Raw genomic sequence first — 15022 nt, 5'->3', positions numbered from 1 at the left:
TTCTACCGTTTTTTTTTCCCTGTTAAAGGGTTTTTGGGGAGTTTTTCCTGATCAGCTGTGAGGGTCATAAGGACAGAGGGATGTCGTATGCTGTAAAGCCCTGTGAGGCAAATTGTGATTTGTGATATTGGGCTTTATAAATAAAATTGATTGATTGATTGATTGATTGATTGAAACACAATCAGAGACTGTCGTCTTAAGTATCTGTGAGCTGTATCACGTCTGTCTGTACCAAAGAGTGCCGTGAAAGTCAAGATCGCTCACTCTGCAGCAAAATCTGGAGACCAGAATGTCCTCAGAAGAACACGACACAGGGGTGTCGGTGGGTTAGTGGTAGAGCAGGCGCCCCATGTACAAGGCTGTTGCTGCAGCGGCCCAGGTTCGAATCCAGCCTGTGGCCCTTTGCTGCATGTCATCCCCTCTCTCTCGCCCCCCTTCACGCTTACCNTTGTGATATTGGGCTTTATAAATAAAATTGATTGATTGATTGATTGATTGATTGAAACACAAGGTTCGAATCCAGCCTGTGGCCCTTTGCTGCATGTCATCCCCTCTCTCTCGCCCCCCTTCACGCTTACCTGTCCTGTCCATTAAAGGCAAAATGGCCCATAAAATATCTTTAAAAAAAGAAGAACACGACACAGCACACTAGAAAAAAAAAGACTGCTCAAGGTGAAGCGACTGACGATTCTCCGACTTTCAAAAACTGTAAAAACTTAACGTAAACACAGCGTAACAACTGAGTAGAAACGTGACGTAAACTAGTGCTGCACGATTCATCGAATCGCAATCACGATGTCAGGCTGTGCGATTACATAAAAAAGGCTGCGATTTAGGATTTAATGTAAATAAATGTTAATGTGTGTGTCTGTGAACATGACTGCCTCTCCTGTAGTGTGTGGCTATCCTGGTGTGTGCAGCACGTATGGTCAGGTGACCAGCCGGCGTGCAGCAGTGACCAACACAGACGCTGAAGAAGAGCATGAGCACGACCATGAACAGGCTGAGTTGGTGGCGAAAAACACGCAACGTCTATTACATGGCGATACTTTGGATTCAGGACCGGCGATGCTGGACAGAAAGACGTGCTGTGTAAAACATTAAAAGTTAAAGTCGCCACGTCCTGCGGCAACACGACCAATCTATATCAGCACTTGAGACAGCACAGAGAGAAGTAGGAACATTAAAGACAAAGAGACAACTGAAAGACACCAGAGCCTCATACAACAACATCCAAGCACAGTTACGCAAACATCTGTAAGTGTCACGCCATACGTCACAACCTCAAAGAGAGACAGGGCACGAGACATGGTGCCCATGCGTACAGTTAACAAGGAGGAGTATCAGGAAAATGGTCGGTACACTGCACAGAAGGTATCAGCTACCCTCACAGAACTTTTTCTCTCACGTAGCTATCCCCGAGCTCTACAACCAACGCCGTGGTGACGTTCAAGTAGAAATGGCTACAGTGACGTTCTACTCAACCACAACAGACCTGTGGTCAAGCAGGACCGCGGAGCCTCACTTAAGTCTGACGGTTCACTTTGTCGACGATGACTTTGAGCTTAAAAGCAGCTGCCTACAAACATCGTACTTCTCTCAGGACCACACCGGAGATAAGACTGCATCGGGCCTGAGGGAGGCTTTGGCAGCGTGGGACCTGTGTGACGAGCGTCAGGTTACCATCACTACAGACAACGCTAGTAACATCATGAAGGCGGTGCAGCTTAATAACTGGCAAAGATTCTGCTGTTTGGCCACAGGCTCCATCTTGCTATTGGTTTCTACACTACACATCTGCCATGTTCACTGTTTCTATGTTTTATCTGTATCTCGTTATAACTAATATTATTTGACCAAACTGAAACTGCATCATCAACCCTCCATAGTGTCAAACTGCTCTCTGGCCACTGGTAATTGTCTTTCTGTAAATGTTTTGCTATTTGTGTTAATGTGTTCCTAAAATCTTTTAAAAGGAACCAAAATTCTGCTGAGTTGATCAAATTCAGATGCTCAAATCAACACTGAATGGAAACACTACTGACTCATCCAGGCCAGAAAGGACTCACAAGTAGTCAAAGGTTGCTCCCAAATTCAAACTGTTGGACAATAAACAATTCAAACATCAAGCAAAATAAAATAAAACTAAAATATTTCAGGTATAAAAACCAAACATTTTAAAAATGATCCCTGTGCTCTCTACTTCCTGAAAGTCAAATTATTGAAGACAAACTTTCACAAAAGGCACAAACACATCTGACAGAGGCTGTTTTGTACTGTACACACACACTAACAACGACCTTTATTACTGCATAAGCCTCCAAGTTGTTTCAGATGATTCGACATGTTTCTCTGAACCTGTAGAGGATAAGAAAAGCTCATGGCTGTCTTTTTCACTCCTCTCTTTGATAGAAAGTGCTGTAAAAGATGAAGCTCAGCGCACCAACAGGGCCACTGGGATACGCAGCAAGCTTGTGGGCCACTTCTCTCACAGCTGGAGGAAAAGAGAAGCCTTGAGGGAGGCACAGAGGGAGCTCTACCTTCCACAACACGCCATGGTGACAGACTGCCAAACATGATGGGGATCCAAGCAGAAAATGACAGCAAGAGTCCTGGAACAACAACGTGCTTTGACCAAGGTTCTCTCTACAGACCGCAAAACACGACAGCTACTGCCCTCATGGCAAGACCTGGACGTCCTGGAACCTTAAAACAAGGCTCTCAGCCCACTCCAAGACTTCACTGATGATTTGTCAGCTGAACAATTCATACCTGAAACCTGTCGTCCATCTTCTGAACACCTCCGTACTGGCTGAAGAGGCAGAGGACAGTGACCTGACCAAGTATCACTGAGCTACCTCAATGAAAACTATCAAGCCACACAGGACCTGCTGAACATCACAACGTTCCTTGACCCCAGGTTCCAAACAGAATACATGAGTGAGTACAGAGGAGACGAAGACCATAAAGGAACGAGTGATCTGTGAGGTGATCAGTTATTATGTGAACTTATGCTGGCATGATTTTTCTTCTATTTTTTGGAGTATATTGACCAGTTCTATCATGTAGTGTGACCGTTAAACTAAAAGAGATTTTGATGTATTTTAAACTGTTATATAACTTCAATTCTTCTTGTTAACATTACAGGTGATGGCAGTGCAGCAGCAGCCTGAAGTGCAGCGCACCATAGCAGTGGAGGAGGGTAGCTTGGATGTGGACGATCCACCTGCAGCTAAAGCCAAGAAGAAAACTTTAGGCAAACTTTCTTAACTTTCTTCCAGAACAGCACGCACACGCCAACAACAGCATCAGCATCAACCACCTTTGATCCCATGGCACAGTGTAGTGAAGCAGTGGCTACTCAACTCAATACACACACTTACATGCCCTGTGTTGGCCATGAAGAAGATCTGTTGAAATGGTGGAAGTGCCACAAAATAAATTTCCTTCTGCTGTCCAGACCAGCTCAGAAATATCTGCAACAAGCTCTGCGTCACAAAGAGCTTTTAGCACGAGCAGTAATGTTGTATCAGCCCATCGCTCCTGTCTGAATCCACACAAGGTGGATATGTTGGTTGTTTTTGTTAAAGAACCTCTGAAGTGGTGGTAGCTGGAACCTTTTAGAAAGAGGATACGGAAGTACATTTTGATCATTAAAAGAATGCACAGTGGTAAAATTTTTATTGGTTTGGGTGTGACGAACTTCCCAAAGGATCCATTTTATTTTATATCCAGTGTCATTTTTAGAGGAAGTTGTAGTAGGCTACAAAGTAAACCCCATATGGGAAGTTAACCACTGATTTTTATGTTACACCCCTCTTCAATGTCCTGTAATGTCTTAATTAATGAATATGTTGTATTCTCTTATTTATTGTTGTACTCGATGAGAAATGCCTCCAGAGACGCCACAGCCTTTGCACTTTAAAGGACTGCCTTTGTTATATTGAGAGACGGGCACTGTCTGTTTGCACTTTGCAGAAATGCCTTTATTCTTTTACTGTATCATTGTTTTTATTAAATGACAGTACTTGAAAGGTTTACCAAAATGCCTACAGAAAAGCTGTTAACAACAGTGCTACTGCCTTTGTTCTGTTTTAGTTCAGTGCTGCACAATCTTTTTCGTTTTTTGTATTAAGTACTGAAACGGATTCCAAAATGCAGAAAGGCCTTTAAGTTCGTACAAAATACCTTTATTTTCAAATAAGGAAAAACTATTATTTGAAAATATTATTTGGAGAACAGTACTGTAAAAAATGTAGGTTTTGTAATTTTATGCTGCTTAATATTTGTATGTTTCGGTTGGGAAATAAACACTACATTTATTCTCTGCATTTTCCTTGATAATCAAGCAGGAAGACTCATGATAGCATTTATTTATTATATTGTAATCACAATATTGTCCAGTAAAATCACAATCGCACATTTTTATCAAATCGTGCAGCACTAATATAAACGCACTGTTACAACTGAGTAGAAGCATGACGTAAACGCAGCGTAACAACTGAGCAGAAATGTGACGTAAACGCAGCGTAACAACTGAGTAGAAGCATGACATAAACGCAGCGTAACAACTGAGTAGAAACGTGACGTAAATGCAGCGTGACGTAAACGCAGCGTAACAACTGAGTAGAAACGTGATGTAAACGCAGTGTAACAACTGAGTAGAAACGTGACGTAAACGTAAACGCACTGTTACAACTGAGTAGAAGCATGACGTAAACGCAGTGTAACAACTGAGTAGAAACGTGACGTAAACGCAGCGTGACGTAAACGCAGCGTGACGTAAACGCAGCGTAACAACTGAGTAGAAACGTGACGTAAACGCACTGTTACAACTGAGTAGAAGCATGACGTAAACGCAGCGTAACAACTGAGCAGAAACGTGACGTAAACGCAGCATAACAACTGAGTAGAAACGTGACGTAAACGAAGCGTGACGTAAACGCAGCGTAACAACTGAGTAGAAACATGACGTAAACGCAGCGTAATAACTGAGTAGAAACATGACGTAAACACAGCGTAACAACTGAGTAGAAACGTGACGTAAACGAAGCGTGACATAAACGCAGCGTAACAACTGAGTAGAAACATGACGTAAACGCAGCGTAACAACTGAGTAGAAAGGCACCCGAAACAGTAAAAATCCAGTAAAAACACGTAGAAACCCTACCCTGTTTTCAGCCCTCAGCTGTGACTGCCAGGTGAAGATCTTACCTTTGGCTCTCCTGGCGTGCTGTATAGACTCGACTGTCTGGTTCATGACGCCGTCGTCAGCCGCCACCACAAGGATGACGATGTCAGTGGCGTCAGCGCCGCGGGCTCTCATGGAGGAGAAAGCAGCATGACCCGGTGTGTCCAGGAAGGTGATCGTCTCTCCTGTAGGCAGCTGAACTGGAAGAAAAAACCCACGAGTCTGGTTAGTTTAGACACTTTAAAGACATACTGTGGGCCACTAAAGTTCTCCTTCACCACAGATACTCAACTCACGTACGTGTTTTTTAAAGCCGACGCTGAAGTGATCAATCAGGTTTAAAAGTTGAATAATACCAATAATGTAAAAATGATGTGTAATATTTTGAGTGCTCCGACGGTGCCGCCTGTTTCTGTCTGCAGTCACCTCTCTGTAGCCTCGCTCGACGGACAGATGGAGAGGTGTGTGTGTGTGTGTGTGTGTGTGTGTGTGTGTGTTTGACCACTGAGCAAGTGTGTTACCTAGAAAAGCTCCGATGTGCTGAGTGATCCCTCCGGCCTCCGTGGAGACGATCTGGCTCTTCCTCAGACTGTCCAGCAGGGTGGTCTTACCGTGATCCACGTGACCCATGATGGTGACCACTGGGGGGCGTGGCACCAGGCTGGACGGGTCTGCTGGAGGTCTGAAGGGGTCAGAGGTTAGAGGTCAGAGGTCAGGTCACAATTCTGATTGGTTGGTTTCTAGATGTCCCCTGATTGGTCAGTTTGTGCTCAGCGGCAAAGACAATGGGTCCGTGAGTCTGCACACCACTTGACAGCTGTGGTAGCCGGCAGATACACTGAGAGCGGCGTCACCGTGATCACATGACCCATACAAACACAAACAAGTCAGAGGACTGATGATGTCATTCAGGCTCACATGAAGTCAGAATTAGAGGCCGTTATCAGTCGTCTAATCAAGCTGCCGCGGCTTCTCTGCTGTCGGCCGACGGTGTTTGTTTTGTCAGCTGACAGTTACGTGGTTGCTGCCCTGGCTGTTGCGTGTTAATCTGAGCAGCGGCACGCTGAAGTCGAGCGGACCCACTATGAATGAACACGTGTTAAAATCATGTGATTTAAAGAGACTTCCTGTCTTCGTACCTCCTGTGGACGTCCTGGTTGGGTCTCTCTCTGCTCTCGCTCAGTTTGGCCCATCTGAACTTCATCCCTGATCGAGTCACCACCTCCTTGATCCACCTCTCCTCCAGAACTGAGTCCAGCTCCAGAGAGTCCATGTCCACCGTGGTGTTCAGCAGAGCTTCCACCACGTGATCTGAGCTCAGAAAAAACATTGTATAAACGTTACTGATCAGAGGAGTTGACACAGCGAGTGTCCACTCTCTCTGGATCTGTCTTGTTTCTTACCAAAGTCCTTGTTCATGGCCTCAGCGAGAGCCGCCACCGTCATCCTCTGCCTGATCTCCACTTCCTGTTTGTCCACTTTAGTTTTGACCTTCAGGTGCTTCTGGTCCTTCCTCTGACCTTTGACCTGCAGACACATCACACCATCTTTCATGTATGTACGAAGAAAAAGAGAGAGAAGACACAGCAACATACTGAACACATGGACAGATATTATACTATCATTACTTTATTTATAAACAGCAGATGACATCACTCTTCGGCAGTCACAGCTGATCAGGAAAATCTCCCCTGAACGGGGACCCAGAGACACTGAGGAGGGATCTGTCCTCCAGGACGGACAGACGGACAGTAGACGTCGTGTGAACAGATCAACATGATACATTTTCCTTATGTCCTCATTATGATCTACTGTCATATATAAAATATCCTGAACATATCATAAAGAACAGGTGACATCACCAGCAGTTCATGACCGGCCAATAGCAGGCGGACGTTTCCTGTCAGTGGTCGCTCAGACTCACCTGTTTGGAGGCCAAAGTCCTGTTCTGTTGACAGGTGAGACGGGGGGCGGGGCTTCGAGCTGGACAGAGGAGGGGCCGAGACAGGAAGTTGGTGAGTAGAGCCGGGTTGGCTTGGACGAGTCGCCGGGCGCCCCGCATCACTGATGACATCACATTCATACCTGCAGACAGGCAGGTGGACAAAGGTGAGTTTCCTGTTTCTTTGTTCTCTAGCTTTTTGTGCCCAACGCTCACCAACAGGTGAGCCAAAAAAACCCTCAGGGCTCACCTGTGTTTACACCTGTGCACAGCTATGACAGGTGACAGGCTGCCACTAACCATTATGTTCACTGTCGACTAATCTGTCGTTTATTTCTTCGATTAGTTGAAAAATGTGTTAATGTTGAAACATGTCGGTCTGTCTCTCCCAAACCCAAAGTGATGTCATCTAATGTCTTGTTTCGTGCTCAGCTGAAGGATTTGAGTTCACCTCATGTGAGAGAGTGAAGCTGCAGTCAGAGTATTATGGGGTACCTTCCTATGAGAAATGACTCAAAACGATTAGTCAACTACTAAAATAGTCACCGATTATTTTAATATTCGATTAGTCATCGACTAGTCGACTAATCGTTGCAGCCCTAGTGTGTCATCACTCTATCACCACAGACCCTAATGAGAGCAATGAGACAGGCTCTTCTGCTCTCAGCTGTCTCCTCTGACGCGCTGCTCTAACTCGCTCCATCGTCGCGCTCACGACTTTTAACTGTTGTCATCGCAGAGTCTCAGGTAAACTGTGCTTCTGTCTCACCTGTCAGTGACGTGTTTCTTCTCTCAGATCATCCTCCAGTTAAAGTCTTCATCTGTTTCACCGTGAGGTAAACCTCCGGCAGGGAGCCGCCATGACACTCCGCTGACAGGCTCACAGGATGAGCCGTGAGCGCCTCCTGCCGCTCCGGCGGGGAACTGCTGCTGCTTCTCTTCATTTAATGGCGGATTACAGCCAACGTTTTAAGGTGTATACCGCCACCTGCTGTACCGGAGTGTGTAGCCTCAGGGTGTGTACTTCAGGTTACATTCCAACAAGAAAAAAAACAAAGAAAAAAATCGGTAAATTTTATTTTCTAATGCTGTGTCTTTGAGGAAACTAAACACTGTCCTGTAACATTCCCTCATTCCTTCCAAACTCCAGCTCATACATCCTGTCACACAACCTGTTCCTCTCTAACTCACACTTACTACATTTCAAAATAACATGCTGCTGCTGCTGCTGCTGCTGATGATGATGATGATGATGGGAGGAACATGATGAACACACACACACACACACACACACACACACACACACACACATACACACACACACACACACACACACAGAGTTCACTTTTTTTGTCTTTTTATTCTGTACTGAGGAGGAGCCGTCACCTCCTCTTATCTTTCTGTTTCTTCTTCTTACCCCTCCTCCTCCTCCTCCTCCTCCTCCTCCTCTTGATGGCAGCAGGTGTGTGTGTGCTCCTTCTCTTTGTTCATGTGACTTTAATTTAAACTTTAATTGTTTATTTGTTGTTTATTGTTTCGTCGCCTCGTTGTTTTGATGTTGTTTTGAATCTGTTTATTTGTTTGGAAGGGTGCAGGCCCCGGCAGCTCTGCAGCATCAGCCAAATTCATCTCTGCCTTTATTTTGAAATCCTGACTCACTGCGTTCCCTGAACATGTAAATGTAGGGGAGAGCGGTGGGAACAGTGTTTGTCTCAGCAGCTGACCGATTGTTGGAGCTCTAACGTTAGAAATGTTTCCAACAGAATTAATGAAGTGAAGTGGACGATCCATCGTTACCATCAGCACCAACAATGAAGAAACACAAAATAAACAAACCACAACAACAGAAGGAACTGTCAACGTTCCCAAATATGGGACAAACTTTACGTCCGTCTTTGTTGTGAACATTCAGTGTCTGTGTCCCCTTTCAACTGCTGTCATGTCTTTATCACGTCACACATTAACGACACGCTTTGTTTTCATTCAGACGCCGCACTTTTTCCTCTCCACAGGAAGAGACTGAGCTTTTTCTTTTTTACCACAGTGAGGATAAAACACATTATTACAGCGCACCATCTTTAGTCAGTTGTACGTGTGCACGTCATCAAATAATGTGTCACACTAGAACTTCCCTCTGGACGCTCACACACAGAGGATCGGACCAAATGTCTCCCCTTCTGTCCCTGAGATATGATATTAAAACATGATGATGACACAGTCAAGATGACCTTTGACCTTTTCAACATACACCAGTTTTGAGTGGACGTCACAGCAGTTTCATGTGTGTTCTGGTGGCAGAGAAACATACCTGAAATAAAAATGTCTTGTTGTGTGGTTGGATGTCAGAACAGGAGCACAGGATGAGTCTCGTTCAGAGGACGCCGAAGCAGAAGATAAAGTTTAGTCTCCAGTTAATTCTAATGTGGCTGTAATGGCCTGCTGGACGCTCAGCAGAGGAGTGTGTGTTTGAGTTACATGAAAGATAATTCATCATCATAGGAACTGTACAAACTCACATCTGTCAAACATGGACTTGTCTATTGTCCCTGGTTCAAACTCGTGGAGACGTCCACACAGAATATCATTTAATGTGGAAGTAACATCAGTTGACTTTGTAGCTAGCTAGCTACTGCTGCCTGTTCATGAACTCCTGGATCAGAACAGAATATAGAAACTTTGACCGCTGCTCATTTTAGAAAGGACGCCACAAGAAAACATGTTCTTTGTTTAGATTATTAAACAGATGATGGATCATTGTTTGTTTCTACCTGTCAGCGTTCAGCTACATGTAGCACACTAGCTATGTTAGCTACATCGCTAGTGTTAGCAAGACTTTTATTTTCCCTGCCTGGATGCAGATGAGCTGATCTAAACACATATAGTCTCTACGTTAACACAAACTGAGAACAGGTTTTCTCGTGGTGTCCTTAATAAAGTGAGCAGTGGTGACAGCTAATATACTTTGTTATGATCCAGGTGTTAATCAGCACACAGCGTTAGCTAGCTAGCGTGCTAGCACATTGATGGGGTCAGCCCTATGTTGCCACAGTGCTAGGACATTTTCAAAATTAGGTCTTGTGTTCCTACATTTCCCTTCAATTTAAGCCCTACCCTCCCACAAGAGTTTTTGGAAGCACGTTATAGCAAATGTTATTTTTAAATTTTCTTTTTAAATGGACAACACTTTTGCTCTCTTTAATATCCACTGACAAACTATTCCACAGTTTCACCCCATACACTGATACGCACATACTTTTCAATGTGGTACGAAAACTTGGTTATTTTAAGTTTCTTCTCCCTCTTAGGTTGTACCCTCCATCCATCCATCCATCCATCTTCTAACTGCTTCATCCTCTTGGGGGTCGCGGGGGGTCACAGGGGCTGGAGCCTATCCCAGCTGACACTGGGTGAGAGGCAGGGTTCACCCTGGACAGGTCGCCAGACTATCACAGGACTGACACATAGAGACAGACAACCATTCACACTCACATTCACACCTACGGACAATTTAGAGTTACCAATTGACACATAGATCATGAACTCGTGGATATAAAAACGACTCATTGCAATCATTTAAGAAATATAAACTACAGTGCTTTTTACATTTTATTTGGCGCTCACACCGACACCACTACTGACCCTTTTTTCCACCAGTTCAGCTCCGCCCACAAAATACATCATCACTGTTTCCAAACACAGAAAGGATTTATAAAATGTTACGCTTCATGATTTTATCCTGTTAGACATTTGTGTGAAGTTTTGTCATAAGTGTATGAATTCTGAAGTTATGGACAAAAACATGTTTAGTGAGGTCACACTGACCTTTGACCACTAAAGTGTAATGACGTTGAAGTGAACGTTTGTGCCAAAGTTGAAAAAAAAATAAAAATAAAAATCCCTCAAGGTGTTCTTGTGATATGGCGTTCACGAGAATGTGACATATGTTTGTACATAAATACGTGAAAACATTCTGTCTCCGCCCGCGGCTGTGGCCATAGTAATAAATGTACACATGCTGCATGTGATAATTAATGCACGGGAGTCTCACTGCCAACACGTTTCAGTTTTATTGTAAAATAAGTCATTGTACACACACACACACACACACACACACACACACACACACACACACAGATAGATCCTTTCAGTTTCTGTAAATGTTTTTATTTCATGACAAAGTTTGACGAACAGAGAAAAAAAAAATCCAACAAGATTTTCTTTCTTTTTTTTGGAGCCAAAATCTGCAGAATACATCACCTTTCTTTAGTTTCACTGTAACAGCAGCAGCATGTCGCAGGTCTGGTCTCTGTGTTTCATATTTATTTTTATTACAGAAAATCAAACAGGAAAAAAAAAAACATAATTTAATGAATGAAAATTTTAAACAATTTAATTTTAAAGGAAAAGTGCAGCATATTGGGAAATCTTCTCGTTAGTCTTCAGAGTCAGACGACCAGATGCATTTCAGAGCATACAGGACATGATTAGCCTAGCTTAGTTCAAACACTGGACGCAGGAGGAAACTGTTAGCCTAGGTCTTAGCTCAGACACAGGATGCAGGGGGAAATATTAGCCTAGCTCTTAGCTCAAACACTTGACACATGGGGGAACTGTTAGCCTAGCTCTTAGCTTAAACACTGGAGGCAGGGAAACTGTTAGCCTAGCTCTTAGCTTAAACACTGGAGGCAGGGAAACTGTTAGCCTAGCTCTTAGCTCAGTCGCTGGAAGGACGGGGGAATTGTTAGCCTAGCTCTTAGCTCAAACACTGGACGCAAGGGGGAACTGTTAGCCTCGCTCTTAGCTCAATCATTGGACACAGGGGGGAACTGTTAGCCTAACTCTTAGCTCAATCATTGGACACAGGGGGGAACTGTTAGCCTAACTCTTAGCTCAAACACTGGACACAGGGGGGAACTGTTAGCCTAGCTCTTAGCTCAAACACTGGACACAGGGGGGAAACTGTTAGCCTAGCTCTTAGCTCAAACACTGGACACGGGGAACTGTTAGCCTAGCTCTTAGCTCAAACACTGGGTACAGGGGAGAACTGTTAGCCTAGCTCTTAGCTCAAACACTGGACATAGGGGGGAACTGTTAGCCTAGCTCCATCTGAGGAAATTTATTTTGTATGAAGAGAGATGAAACTGATATCCATTTGATGCGCCTGACACTGGAGAAGATTTACAACTATACTGGTTTAATATTCCCCTCATTTGCCTGTTAGCTAGCAAGCTAAAGTTTCAGCTAGCATATATGCTCCCCAGCTAACAAATGTTAGCTCATTAGCTATGAAAGTCTTTGATTTGGAGGTTGGTAAACAACTTAAAATAATTTTGAACAGAATACAATCAACAAATAATGGGTGCTTACAATACAAACATTGCTTAGCTAACGTTAGCCTAAGTCATTAACTGGTGATAATATCACACTTGCTAAGCTTGGCAGGTTTTTGTGATGATTGTGGTTAAAACTTATTTGTTTCCCTTCTTCCAGTCACTTGTGTAAAGCTAAGCTAACCACATCCTGTGGTCTATACTGGACACACAGAGATTAAACTGGTGTCCATCTGAAACATGCGTCTCTGGAGAGGACGGAACAAAAAGATTTCACTACATGTTTCTTTAGGCTGTAAACAGGTGGAGGAGGCCTCAGCGGCCATCTTGTAATAAATGTGAACTGAACTGAGCTCCACTCACTATCTAAAGAACGCTCACAGTTACAGCTAACATCTTTCATTTTACAAAATCAACCTGCTGCTGTACACAAAACCAGAAGCACCAGTATCATACCAGTATAATATCAGCATCATTTCAGTTACATCACTGGGGGAAAATATCTGTTCCAAAGTTTCATTTTACCATTTTCTTTAATGTTACAAAATTACTGACGTTCACGATTCAGTCTCTTTAAAATCTACAATAACACAAAATGTTCTGGTGTACAAAAATAACAGACTCCAAGAACTGCACGTTTTTAAATGTGTCCAATCAGTAACCAATTAGCGAAGTGAAGCATCAGTATTGTTGCTTTGGTTACCTTCTGTTTGATTTAAAACTGTGGTTAAACTGTTGACCTGAACTGTGTTTGAGATGTTAAAATGTTTGTAACGTATACTCATGTACAACAATGAATAAGTAAAATAACATGGGACCCAACATTGAACCCTGTGGAACTCCACAAGTAATGTGATCGGCTGGGAGCTCTCCAGTAGGTTCTTTTGAGAACCATCAATCTCTGTAATGACCTATGTCATTACAGATGAATGAGTGAATTTTATTTTTCTTGACATAAATGAAGACTTTTCCACCCAAAATTGGTGCAAAAAAATCACCAGAATGCAGGAAATAAAGTGTTTCATGCAAAAAGTTTCCTGGTGGAGGGTCCCCCCACGTTCCTGCTTAGTACATATCCCCATCAGTGCTGAAATTAAACCTTTGCCTTCGGATGGCGTGACCAAGAAACAACATGACTTATTCATACAATTGTTACAGGTCTGCAACTGTCGGGATGTTGAGACGTGATGTCAGTTCTGCACAACGTGACTGACTGATGCCTTCACTGGTGGTGTGAAAGTTTAGAAAAATGGACCTTGTTGCATCACTTTTTGCAGCGTGATATTCTCTTTCTTTGTCAAAACACTGATGACCAAAACAACAGTTAAAAAATGTTGATGTGCAAAATAATCACACGCAAAAATAAAATATGAATAAAATAAATAAAAACGCCGCGGTGAGTAGAGGCCTACAGTCCGGGAAAAAAAGAACCTACTTCTGCGCCGCAGAAAATAATTTAGTTCTCTTGTTTCTGTCGTCTTTCATCATGTTTATCTTTTGACGCCAACATGCTGGATTTTACATTTAGCACCTTCTAACTACACTAAACACATGTCGACACAGATACGAGAACACGAGTGGTATTATTGAGTTGTTGCACAGGTTCCTTAAAGAACAGAGGATCATTTTGGTTGGTTTTTCCCTTTAAATCCTCGTTGATGTTCAAAAGCAGCATTCAGTTTCTTCAAGTTTTATTTAAACAACAGGGAGACAACAGACGGCGCTATCTGGTGGACAGAAAGAGGTCGTCCACACTCTGTCTTCCTCTGCTCAGTAAATTCTATCAAATATTTATTTTCTACCTTAAATATGATTCAGTTTCACTTTATTGTATGTTGAGGTAGAACATATATTTTTTTTATTTCCAGTTTAAATATCTGGGATCAAAGATCCATCTTTCCTTTGTTTGTTTTCTACTTCATTTAAGTAAAACATAACTGCATCATCATCATCATCACCTTGAGACAGTACGAGATACAAAACAAAACAACGACAGCATTCATCATCCATATCTGTAAAAAGCCCTAAATGATGATTTTGATAGCACCACCAGTATAAATAAAGTTGTATCAAATGTTTGGTCAGAGTTTGTGATAAAGGCACGTACTGACAAACAGAAACAGCTACATCTAACAGCTACACGTTCTCTGAAGGAGGTCAAACTGCACTCCTCTTCCTGTGTTTGGATCTTTTTACACAAAAGTAAATACACAAACATTTGAAATCTAAAAAACACCGGCTGCTTGTCATGTCCACATCAAATCATCTGAATATACAAGAAGAACTACGTCACAAGAAAATACAGTACAGTCAGCATCACGTGACGTGTCTGGTCACGGCTCACACGCAGTTTGACTTGAGACTTCCTGTCCTGTGTGGTTTCAGGTAAAGGGGCTGAAGCGTCAACAGAGCTGAGTGCAGCATCACAGGAGAAGGAGAAGAAGAGGAGGAGGAGGAGGAGGAGGAGGAGGAGGAGGAGGACTGTCACTGACATTTCCACACAAACAAACTAGAGGGAAAAAACACAGAAAGAAATGTTGTGAATATTGACGATAAACA

The 15022-nt window shown here is 43.2% G+C and overlaps 2 protein-coding genes across 2 annotated transcripts in view; both read right to left on the bottom strand.

The window, feature by feature from the left end:
- Window positions 1-8045, bottom strand: part of mtif2 (mitochondrial translational initiation factor 2) — a 21740-nt gene extending 13695 nt beyond the window's left edge. The window contains exons 1-6 of the mRNA XM_050043462.1: window positions 7903-8045; window positions 7116-7276; window positions 6595-6718; window positions 6331-6502; window positions 5713-5873; window positions 5215-5391 (exon numbers count right to left, since the gene is read on the bottom strand). Of these exons, the coding sequence (XP_049899419.1) occupies window positions 5215-5391; window positions 5713-5873; window positions 6331-6502; window positions 6595-6718; window positions 7116-7274 (793 nt within the window). The 5' untranslated portion in view covers window positions 7275-7276; window positions 7903-8045. The remainder of the gene's footprint in view (window positions 1-5214; window positions 5392-5712; window positions 5874-6330; window positions 6503-6594; window positions 6719-7115; window positions 7277-7902) is intronic.
- A 3245-nt stretch (window positions 8046-11290) lies between these two features.
- Window positions 11291-15022, bottom strand: part of LOC126389693 (echinoderm microtubule-associated protein-like 6) — a 62149-nt gene continuing 58417 nt past the window's right edge. Inside the window, exon 42 of the mRNA XM_050043481.1 lies at window positions 11291-14972. Coding sequence (XP_049899438.1) covers window positions 14948-14972 — 25 coding nt within the window. The 3' untranslated portion in view covers window positions 11291-14947. The remainder of the gene's footprint in view (window positions 14973-15022) is intronic.

This window comes from Epinephelus moara, chromosome 5 (assembly GCF_006386435.1).
Source record: "Epinephelus moara isolate mb chromosome 5, YSFRI_EMoa_1.0, whole genome shotgun sequence".
NCBI lineage: Eukaryota > Metazoa > Chordata > Actinopteri > Perciformes > Serranidae > Epinephelus > Epinephelus moara.
Note: the sequence above shows the minus strand (reverse complement) of the source record. Positions and strands in the feature narration are given on the sequence as shown.